The sequence below is a fragment of the Lacerta agilis genome, chromosome Z, assembly GCF_009819535.1.
Source record: "Lacerta agilis isolate rLacAgi1 chromosome Z, rLacAgi1.pri, whole genome shotgun sequence".
Classification (NCBI taxonomy): Eukaryota; Metazoa; Chordata; class Lepidosauria; order Squamata; family Lacertidae; genus Lacerta; species Lacerta agilis.
In genome coordinates this window covers 43342437-43354437 of record NC_046331.1, presented here as the reverse complement: position 1 = coordinate 43354437, position 12001 = coordinate 43342437, and the positions used below count along the sequence as shown (strand labels likewise).

Here is a 12001-nt window from a genome sequence, read left to right as displayed (position 1 = left end):
TGGGAGAGTCAAGGAGGGGAATGGGCAACTGCCTAAGGCAGAGGCGGAGAACCTCAGGGCTCGAAGTGGGAGACAAATGTGGGCCTCCAGCTCTTTTCATCTGGCCTCTATACTTCACACTGGCCCTCCTTTGCAAACTCCCTTGAGAATTTGTGCCTGGCTGGAACATGTTGTTGAGATCTGATAATGCTTGCTGGCCTGGATAGATAGAGGATATTGAAACCAGTCCTCTGCACAAAGGTAGAATTCAACATTTGTTGGACAACCCACTTTTGCTTATGCCGCTGCCCACCACTGATGTGTAGCGCCCCCACCCCCCAGTCACTTGCCTTGAAGGGAATGTATCCCATGAGCTAGAAAAGGTTCCCCACCCATTGCCAGAAATTCAGTTACAGCTGGGAATGAGGTGAAGTGGGAAGGGATGGATTTAAAGGTTGCACCATGCACAATTTCAGGGAGGCAGTCTATGTTCAGGGAGAGTGGGAGGGAGCTGAGGGTGAAACAAGGGGTTGCCTTTGCGACTCAGTATCTGCACAGTAAGGGGTGGGAGAGAACTGCTTTTTTTACCCTGGCCAGGCACACTGGACAATACCAGAGTCTAGTCTTCTAATATATGCATCAATTCCTCAGGTTGCCTGTGTGCCTCGTTGCCAAAAGCTGCCTTATAGAAACCCACACCAAACAACCCTTTTTATTTTCCTCATTCCTGAAACCTCCAAACCTGGTTGACTTGTCAGGGTGCATTTCGCACATTCCTGCTAGCAAGCCTGAAGGATACGCCTAGTTCAGTCATTGCTGGAAGAACAGAGAACAAGTAGTGTGATCTGACGCAGGCTTCGCTTCACCCTGGGATTGCTGCCGAACTCCAGCATCAGCGTGGAGATGGAAACCTGGAGCGCTGCAGCATGAGCTGTATGGAGGGACAGGAACTCAGCAGGGTGGCTGATAAGAAAGCAGTACGTTGGGGTAAGCAAACCTGGGTAGCTGGAGAAGAAATGCCTTCCCTTAGCCTCCAAATATGTCTTGTTTTGTAAGAGGGATCCCACACTGGAGAGGATAGGGACAATCCCAGTGCATTTAAAGGGCTCAAGTAACATGATGGGAGGACGTGAGGCCTGTCAATAGCCAAATGGGACTTGCAATGACAAAACATTGCAATGTTAATCTGTTCAGGGTTCCAGCAGTTCTGTTCCCCCATCTCTAACAGTCAGTAGTCCACAGTTGATGTGCTTGCTCATACATTTTGGAGGAGGGGGTAAGGAGGTGAGTTTTCCACACACCCTTTTTGCAAACGTGGGTTCCCCCAGAGACCTGCTGAAGCATCCTACTTGTGCACTGGTGCTGCCATTCCTCCCTTTCATGACACCAGAACTCGTGGACATCCAACAAAGCTGGTGTGGTGTGGTGATTCAGGAAGGACAAAAAGAAAGTGTTTCTTCAGGCAGTGCGTCGTTAAACTACAGAAGTCACTCCCACGGGAGGCAGGGAGGGTCACCAACTTGGATGGCTTTAAGAGAGGATTAGACTATTTCATGGAGGAGAAGGCTGTGTTCCACCTTCACTGTTTTATGCTTCTGAATACCAGTAGCTAGGAATTACAAGCAGGCTGTAGATGGGTCATTAGCCCATTCCAACAGGTTCTTCATATGTTCTTATTTGGGCTATCAGCCTATCACAGCTTGAACACTGGAAGGGGCAATATGCCCCTTGAATACCTGTTGCTGGTGAGTCTGAGCAGAGGAAAGCTGGTGTCGTTTGTGTGCTTTTCATGGACTGCCAGGAGGCATCTGCTTTGCAATGGTGGTGGACTAGATAAATTTAACATGATGATCCTTTAAATCATATCCTTTGCAGTTTGCAACCCTCCATACTGACTGGCACATACGAGTCACGTACTGAGAGCATGTCATTCAAATAAAAAAATAAATACAAAGTTTAACGAAGTTCTGGTGGGCTGAAGCTAACTACAATTTCAAGCCTACATGTGTAGGTGCCAACTCCCGAGCACCCACAAAATTCCCCATGAAGGGGCTGGGCACCCACAAATTTCAGTGCCAGGGTCATGCACACTGCATTGCACCCACGGCCCTGGGCACCCACAGTTGTGGGGCCAAGCTGGCACTCCTGACTGCATGTACAGTAATAATTAGTAAATATTATTAATAATAAAAAAAATTTAAAAGCACTCTTACCTACCTCCACCTGCCCTGGGGTCCAGCAACCCTATATTGTATCTATCTCCTTTAACAAGAAAGGCAATTCTTTCTCCCTCATCATCATAGCCAATTTCAAGCAAACAACCCCCTGCCCCACTCTGCTGAGTAATCTGCTCTTGACTGCACAGGTGGCGGTAGCTCAGAACATAAATAGTGACCAGTGATATAGTAAAGTTTGGTGATGTGCTCTTTTAGGGGTAACACAAAAACTAAGGAAAACAATATTGAGACCAGTCTGAGAAAATATGGAAAACCTTTATTGATCACGGTCGGCCTGCTCCCTGCCCTTGATATACTCTAGACTACTCTTCACCTCAAAGCTCCTGTAAAGAAAATATAAAGCAGAAATAAATTATTGAGATTACCAGTATGTATAATTATTGAGTCGTTTTCAGCCTGTTGATTACCCACCCCTTTGATTTGATTTGATTTGAAGCATATTTTTTGAGCCAGAACCCACTCTTCCATTACTATGTTTCTCTTCGTTTTTAGGCACAGACAAAAGTCCCTAGAAATGGAAGAGAGGAAGGACTCCACAAAACTGAGCAAATGCAAGCAGCCAGTGAAAACAGAGTGGGGAGCCCAGTGTGTGGTGTTTACCTACTTCCAAGGAGACATTAACAGTGTGGTGGATGAGCACTTCTCTAGAGCATTGAGCGCATCCAAAACTCCACAGGATTTGAGCAGAAAAAACAGTGGTGAGGATGCAATTGTAAAACATGGTGAGCTTCTCCTCCACATTTTCTGGCTGCTGGTTACTTAACTTACTGCACAGTGACTTATGTAATAATGTTGACTCACTATGGACAAGAAACTTGTACAGCCACAGCTGCACTGTGGTTCACTCCCTCAAAGAATTCTGTGCACTGTAGTTTAGCCATTGCAGAGACACAATTTCCATCAAACTTTAACAAACTACAATGCCCAGAATTCTTTGATGGAGAGAATGTGCTTTGAATGTGCAGTGTGCACACAGCCTCCACGATAGTTTCCAGACAACCTGCTTACTGAGCAGTCATTCTAACTGCTTTGCAGAGAGGTTATACACTGTGGCATCAAAGAAGTGCTACCCTACATTTTCCTGTGTGTTTTCCTGCCCCTTTTTGTGATGAGGGAGGGGGAACAGCTGTCCTCTTTCTCCTCCATTTCATTTATGAATCAAATTGCATGAAGCACCATGAAGTGATTGGCAACCCAGATACAAATACATGAAACAGCCTAAAACAGCCATGGCACATACAGAAGACCAATTCAATTCCATGACAGATACAAACTCAGGAGTGATTGGTAACAACTGGACTTGGTTGGGTGGCCCAGGGTGTGTGGGGTCACTGGAGATGGAGAGATTTGTTTTAGCTTTCTCCTTACCTTCCACTCTTGCAAAGATACTTTGAGGACTTAAGCAATGCAGGTGCTGAAAAAGAAGTAGGTTTTTCAATTGACCAGACTCCTGTGGTTCTTGGTAAACATTGCTGGAGGGCATGATTCTGTCTTTCAATAGCTGAGCTTCCTCGAAGCCTTTGTACAGGGTAAGAAGGAAAAAGATTTCATGATTGTGCCCACTGAGTGATGCTTTCCTAGCACATCCTTTAGTCATGAGTATCCTTATGTTTGGGGTGACGTGTGCTCTCTCTGCATTTTTGGTGGTTGTATTTATTATAAAACAATTTCAAAATGCAATAAAAATGCATTGATTACATCCTTCCTCCCTTTTAATAAACAGAAAGCCACACATCTCCCCAGCAGTGGAACTTCTCGCCGCAATGGGCTAAGCCGTACCATGCACCGCCTCCTTTAAACCTATCCAGCTCCAACGATAATGCAGCTGCTGCAGCGACAAGCCCCTATCCTCCTTCTCTTCTCCAGGGCATCACACCACCAGCTACAGAGCTATGGCAGTTGCCTTCAGGGGGAAACCCAAATTTGACTGCAGCTTCAGTGTACCCTCCCTCCATGCCCGATGTGCATATGACGCAGGGATCTGTGTCAGATGGGAAATACGGGTCCCTGCTGGGTCTCTTGCAACAGGAAAGGTGTCCTTCATCTGTCCAGGAGCCTCTCAATTCTGGATCTGCTTGTCCTACCAGCTCTGCTAGGTTACAAAATATGAGCCAGAGTTTAACTTCTGGGGCTGGTAAGTAAATATTGGCTTGCTTTGATTGTTATGGCTTTTATAAATAGAAAGGAACCAGGAGAGAAGAAGCACTTAAATGAAAAATGCTGGAAGGATATGTTACAACAGCCCATTGCTGCTGTTGAATGAATTAGAAACAAATACGGGTTGAATGATTGTGCAATAGGATCATATGTATCACCATTGAATGATATGATTGTATGATATTATGATTGTATGTTGTTGTGGTTGTATATGATTGTATATGATTGTTTGATTTAATGATATGATTGTATGATAATATGGTTGGATATTATGATTGTATGATATTATGATAAAACATGTAAACAGGAGCATTTGTGAGGGCATCTATTGGGGGAGTTTGAGGGGGAGGCCCGGAGTGCCGTCTCACAGTGTACATAGGACCAAGAGACATGGATGGTGAGGGAGCTGCTGCAGTGACCTGCAACACCTGTGCCGTGTTTCACTTTGTGCCTGAGAATGTGCGAAACTATACCTGCCCCAAGTGAAAACTGGTTGCCTGGCTGGAAGAGAGGGTGCATCAAATTGAGGCCCGTTTATTCACACTTTGAGCTGTTGGTAGAGATGAGGAAATTCTTGATAGAGCAAAGTGGACCGTCTTGGAACAGCAACACAGAGAGGGTGCTCCTAGGGAGGAGGAAGATTGCCCACTGCAGGAGACAAACACCTGGATGAATATAACACACAGAACCAAGAGTGCCAGTAGCCATGCTGTGTCACTGGAGTTGCAAAACTGATTCCATGCCCTCATCTCAGACACCGATTCTGGGACAGAGGAGCAAGGACAGCAGTTGTAGACTTCAGAAAACACAGAGGTGGCTGTGGAAGATGCAGTGTACCAATTCATCCAAAACAACTCCTCAGAAGAAGAAGAGATGTGTGGTGGCAGTAGGGGACTCCCTGCTGAGGGGAACAGAGGCTGTGTGGTGGTAACACGATGTCCTGGAAGGTTCATGATGTGACAGATAAGTTGCCAGGCCTTATAAAGCTCATTGACCACAACCCCTTCCTTTTGATTCATGTGGGTACAAATGATACTACCAGACACAGCCTTCCATGTATAGCAAGGGGCTACGAGACTCTGGGTGGGAAGCAGAAGGGCCTTGGGCCACAGGTGGTTTTTCCATCACTGCTTCCTGTTGAAGGTCATGGCCCAGGAAGAGAGAGGAAAATACTGGAAGTAAACCATTGGCTACACAAGTGGTGTCATCAGGAAGAGTTTGGCTTTTTGGACCATGGTCTCTACTTCCTTGAGGAAGGACTTCTGGCAAGAGATGGGTTGCACCTCCCAGTGGTTGGCAAGAATGTGTTTGCTGAGAGTCTCACAAACCTGATCAGAAGAGCTTTAAATTAAATTTTGAGGGGGAGATTACAGACAACAGGGGAACACCTGGTACTAGGGATAATACACTCACTGATGCACAGGAAACTGACGTGGTGCTGCAGAAACCTGGTAAAGGCTAGGAAACTACAATAAGGAAGCAGCCAGAGGGAATGGCTCATGGTTTCAGATGTTCCTATACCAAAGCACAGAGTATGGGAAACAAGCAAGACAAATTTGAGCCTCCCTAGAGCAGATTGCCAAGCATTCAAAAAGGAGAGATATAGTAGTCAAGGAAGACTTCAACTACCCCAATATCTGTGGAACTCAAACTCTGCCAAGAATGCAAGGTCCAACAAATTCCTCAATTGTCTCACTGACCATTTCATTTCCTAAAAGGTGGAAGAAGCAACAAGCAGATCATCTAGCTTGGACCTGGTCTTCACCAACAGGAAGGAACTGATGGACAAGGTGGAAGTCCTCAGAAACTTTGGAGGAAATGATCATGTCCTCTTGGGTTTCACAGAGGCAAGGGAAAGCTGAGTGTACTTGGGCATGCACTCTGGACTTTAAGAAGGTTGATTTTGAAAAGCTTCAGGAAATACTGGGTGAGATTCCATAGTAGAAGAGGAAGAGTTTGGATTTGATATCCCGCTTTATCACTACCTGAAGGAGTCTCAAAGCGGCTAACATTGTCCTTTCCCTTCCTCCCCCACAACACTCTGTGAGGTGAGTGGAGCTGAGATACTTCAAAGAAGTATGACTAGCCCAAGGTCACCCAGCAGCTGCATGTGGAGGAGCAGGAAAGCGAACCCGGTTCACCAGATTACAAATCCACCACTCTTAACCACTACACCACACTGGCTCTCACAATGGTCAGAAATACTCAAAGAAAAGGGTGTCCAAAATGGATGGGAGTTTCTTAAAGATGAAATATTGAAGGCACAAAAGCAGACAATTCCTACAAAAAAGAAAAGTGGGAGGCATCTAAAGAAGCCAGCGTGGCTGCATAAGGAGCTTACAGGTGAGCTGAGATGTAAGAAGGGTATGTCTAAGAAATGGAGGAAAGGGGAAATCATGAAGGAAGAGTATACACGAGTAGCCAACAGTTACAGGGAATTGCCTCTGTCTTCACCCAGCATGAAAGTAGTGCCCACCCTGGTGTTAACAGAATAAATGATGCAAGAAGGGAAGTGCAGCCCAAGATAGGAAAAGAGGTGGTAAGGGAACACCTAGTTACAATAAATGAATTCAAATAACCAGGGCCTGATGAGCTGCACCCAAGGGTACTCAAGGAGCTTGCGAATGTAATCTCCAAGACTTTGTCTATAATCTTTGAGAATTCTTGGAGAACAGCTGAGGTCCCTACAGACTGGAGGTGGGGAAACGTTGTCCCCATCTTCAAACAGGGGGAAGAGAAGATCCAGGTAATTACCAATTGGTCAGCTTAACATCAATACTAGGAAAGGTCCTAGAGCAGATCAATTAACAGTTGGTGAGCACTTAGAAAAGGATGCTGTGATCACTAAGACCGAGCATCGGTTTTTCAAAAGCAAGTCATGCCAGACAAATCTCATTTTTTAAAATAGAACTACAAGCTTGGTGGATCAGGGAAATGCTGTGGATGTAGTGTATCTTGATTTCAGGAAGGCTTTTGCCAAAGTCCTCCAATATATTCTTGTTGAGAAGGTGGTAAAATGTGGGCTGGGTGAGGTAACAGTTAGGTGGCTTTTTAGCTGGTTGCTCACTAATGGTTCCTCATCACCCTGGAAAAAAGAGACAAGTGGGGGGCTGCAGGGTTCTGTATTGGACCCATCTTTATGGATGGGATGGTAATCAAATAGGGAGAGGTAGCCCTCCATGAGAGGCCCAGAGGGTGGCAACACGGCTTTTCTGCAGTAGCTCCCCATTTGTGGAATGCTTTCCCCAGGGAAATTCAGCTGGTGCCTTCATTATACATCTTTAGCCACCTTTGGCAGACTGACATACAATGCCCTTTTAAATGTGATGTGGGAGGAGGCATCATTGGTTTGTTTTTGTTCTTATTTTTATTATGTATTTTGTGTTTTTTATATAGTAATTTTATGTCGTAAACTGGCCCAAGATCTATGGATAAAGAGAGTTATACAAATTTACTGAATAATATTAATAATACCGTAACTAATGCCTTTGAATACAAAATCAGGATTCAATATGTCCTTAACAGATTGGAGCACTGGACCCAACCTAATAAAATGAATTTCTGTAGGGACAAATGTCAGATTCTACACTTAGGCAGGAAGAACCAGATTCACAAATATAGGATGGGGGACACCTGGCTTACTAGCACTACATGTGAAAAGGATCTAGGGATCTTGGTCAGGGGTCAGCAAACTTTTTCAGCAGGGGGCCGGTCCACTGTCCCTCAGACCTTGTGGGGGGGCAGACTATTTTTTTTTGGGGGGGGGTGAATAATTCATATGCCCCACAAATAACCCAGAGATGCATTTTAAATGAAAGGGCACATTCTATTTGTGTAAAAACACACTGATTCTAGGACCGTCCACGGGCTGGATTTAGAAGGCGATTGGGCCGGATCCAGCCCCCGGGCCTTAGTTTGCCTACCCATGGTCTTGGTGGACCACAAGCTTAACCTGAGTCAACAGATGCAGTAGCAAAAACAGCTAATGCTATTCTAGACTGCATCAACACAAGTATAGTGTCAGACCAAGGGAAGTAAAAGTTCCATTCTATTCTGCCTTGGTCAGACCACATCTGGAATAGTGGGTCTAATTCTGGGCACCACAATTTAAGAAGGAGATTGAAAAGCTGGAATATGTGACCAAGAAGAGGTGACCAAGACGATCAAGGTTCTAGAAGCCAAACCTGATGAGCAACGGTTGAATGAGCTGGGTATGTTTAGCCTGGAAAAGAGGAGACTGAGAAGAGATACGACGACCACCTTCAAATATCTAGAGGGCCGAGGAGGGGAGCAAGCTTGTTTTCTCCTGCTCTGGAGGGTAGGACTCAAACCAATGGCTTCAAGTTACAAAAAAGGAGATTCTGACTAAACATTAGGAAGAACTTTCTGGTGGCAAGAGCTATTGAAAGTGGAAGGGACTCTTTCTGTGGTCTTGGATTCTCCTTCCCTGGAGGTTTTTATGCAGAGGTTGGCTGGCCATCTGTCATGGAGGCTTTAACTGAGATTCCTGCATGGCAGGAGGTTGAACTAGATGACCCTTGGGGTCCCTTCCAACTCTGCAATTCTATGATTATTAGACTATATAGTTTATTAGACTATATAGTGTAAAACTCGAAAATGTATTTTGGTTGCATTTACAGAGTGATAGCACTAGTCACAACTCGCTTGAGCTGTCTTGGGGCTCTTCTTACAACCATGATGGATAGTGGGAGGCTCTTCCTGGTGTCCTAAGTTGCTCCGTGCACCTGTTTTGCTATTGGTGTTGCCTTGGATCTGCTAGGAAGAGTGATGATGTTCTTTGCCCAACAATCGCTTGAAACTGGTGTCTTTTTTCAGAACAACCCGCCTGTTGTGCAGGGCATTTATTAGGGCTTATTTATAGTAACTGAAACAGCAGTTGCCTTGAAAAAATTGCCTCCACCGTGGCCTCTCTTCTGGCTCATCCTCATCTCCCAGGCAGTGATGGAGAGCTCATGCAATGGTTAACTGGCACACCATCCTCTGGTCCCTGAAGCTTATTGGCTGGCTTTGGGTCAGTCATGCTTTCTCTCAGCCTACCCTACCTCACAAAGTTGTTGTGAGAATTAAATAGGGATGTGTGTGTGTGTGTGTGTGTGAGAGAGAGAGAGAGAGAGAGAGAGAGGGGGGGGGGTATAGAATCCAGATGTTCCTGAACTACAACTCCCATGAGCCCCAGCATGGTCAGGGGTGATGGGAGTTATAGTTCATCTGGCAGGCCCAAGTTTTCCCATGCCTGGGTTAAATGAATAGATTTAAAATATTTTGATGGTCTAGCCTTCCACACAGTTAATAAGTGTAAGGATTTATTATTTTTAATCCAAGAGCTTGTAACAACAGTCAAAAACCATCTTAGAATAGCATTAAATGTTTTCTCTTTTGCTCTGGGCCAGGTGTGGGGAACCTGGTGGAATGGCAACATTGGCTAGTGTGAGTTGTACTTCAGCAGCATCTGGAGGGCCAAAAGTTTTCCTACACATAATTGAACCGATTAGTTTATTGAACAGCATGGGCCTAATTATTATTACTTAAATAATTTTTAAAATCACTGAAACTTTATCAGACAAGAAGCACATTAACAACAAAAGTGACATACATAACAAAACCCAACCATGAACTTAGTTCTCACACTGTAGGTTGCTACAGAGAGAGAAAAAATTGGAGCAACCAGAGGACACAAATAATTATCTTTACTCAAAAGTAAATGAAATGCAGAGGTTCCATCAGCCCTCCCTTGTCTCCTGCCCCTGATATCCTCCTCTTTAAGATTAACTATTTCTCCACTAATATCCTCCCTATTTTCCAGGTATCCCTGAAAATGACAGAAGAAGAGATCTCTACTTTTAGAAAATGGACACATTTGTTTATTGTTTCTGGCACAGAGGAATCTCCTTTGTGGACATTTTTTAAACAACAACAATCAGCCACTGTGATGAAGAGGAGGACATCAGTGACCCCCACCTCCAACCTCCGTTTCCAGACCTTCCTGTGCTCCTTTGAAATCTTCAGCTTTCCAGATGTTGCTGGACTACAGCTCCTATCATCAGTGGCCTTTGTCCAGGCTTGCTGGGCTGATGGGAGTTGTAGTTCAGCAATACCTGGAGAGCCAAAGGTTCCCTCCCCCACAACACCTGGACATGCTGCCACTTACACCATGTTTTTTAATTTCCCTTCTGCTTGCCTTTTCAACAGCCCTAATTCTGCATGCTTGGCACATGGGGACTCTTTCCATCTGGAAGATCTCCAGATCCTACTTTTCACACCAGCTGAAGCGTGCCGTCAACTTTGAGAGTGTTTGCTGGCCATCAAAAGAGAACAGAAGCACCAGCTGTGGTGGAGGTGCTTGGCTGCAGGCGTAAAAACTCTACGGGTGTGATAACAAAGCCAGATCTTACGGATCATTGTGCCAGTCTAGATTCTCTAATATCTGATATGTGGTTATGGATGTGAAAATTATTTGTTTTCCTGAAGAACATTCTCAGTTCACCCTGCTATAGATCCCTCAGCTCCCACTCTTCTCTAAAGGAGGGAAATTTAATAAAAAAAATATTATGTGACTGGAAGAAGTAAAAGGAGGTGGAAACACAGCAGTTTTCTTGTTAAATGCTTAGATTTAGCAAAGCAATGCATCTGCAGGCCCTTATTGAAAGGCAGAACTTGCACACTGATGCAACACTGTCTAATTTACATTAAAATCTGGGTTTTCTCGCTTTCAGAACCAAGAGTTGTTTTTGCAACAGAAATCACAACTGCCTGTTTCCATCTCTGCTTTACTAGAAGGGAGGGAGGGGGGGGGAGAGAGAGTAATCATTTTCTTTTTCCACTTTAAAAACCAGCATGAGCAGAAAATGCTATTTCTGCAGGTCTCCCTTGAGGGTGGAAAAAGTCAATAGTGTGTTCTCTGGGACACTGAGGTGTTGTCACACTTGCTGGTGCTTTCATTCCTCTGGGCTCTGTATATTTCTCTAGAAGACTTGGCAAAACATTAGATTGTACTGAGTTGCCACCATCTGGTGCTGCGCGTGTATGTATGTGTGTGTGTGTATATGTGTGTGTATATATATATATATATATATATATATATATATATATATATATATGGCTTCTGTTCCTCCCCAAAATTAAAATATGGTACTTGTTGTACTGTCAGCTCCCATCTGAGATAAACTGGCAATCACCAAGTTCTGAGTTGCTTAAAGTCTGGATGAACTGCAGCATCTAAATTGAAAGAGAATCCATGCATTGATGTATGAGCATCCTTCTCTAGTCTGAAGCAAGTTGTCCTGCCCTACATCTGCATCAGCAGTAGCCAACCTCAAGGGCAGAGCTAGAGGTGTGTGACTGGTTTGGTTACACTGGGCATGGAGCTTCTGGGGTGCAGCAGAAGGCCCACAACTATGAAGTTCAATGGAAGGCAAGAGGCAGGTGTGTGTGTGTGGCATTGCACCACTGAGATTTGAGATGCCAAGGTCTACTACTGCCAGCCTCTTCAGCAAGTGTGCCAAAGAGCCAAGCCTAAAGGATGAGTCAGATTTAGCACTTCAGATCAACCCCTATCCAAAGAAGGAAAATACTGGGCTGACCTGACCCAACCCTGGATCTGGGCTCTG

At 44.8% G+C, this 12001-nt stretch overlaps 1 protein-coding gene across 1 annotated transcript; it reads left to right on the top strand.

Annotated features, from left to right (window-relative positions):
• Positions 1-641: 641 nt before the first annotated feature.
• VGLL1 (vestigial like family member 1) lies at positions 642-11416 on the top strand. Its single transcript, XM_033138059.1, has 4 exons — positions 642-966; positions 2709-2938; positions 3940-4350; positions 10198-11416. Exons 2-4 carry the CDS (start codon positions 2731-2733, stop codon positions 10236-10238), a joined length of 660 nt encoding a protein of 219 aa, XP_032993950.1. The 5' UTR covers positions 642-966; positions 2709-2730; the 3' UTR covers positions 10239-11416.
• Positions 11417-12001: the final 585 nt, after the last annotated feature.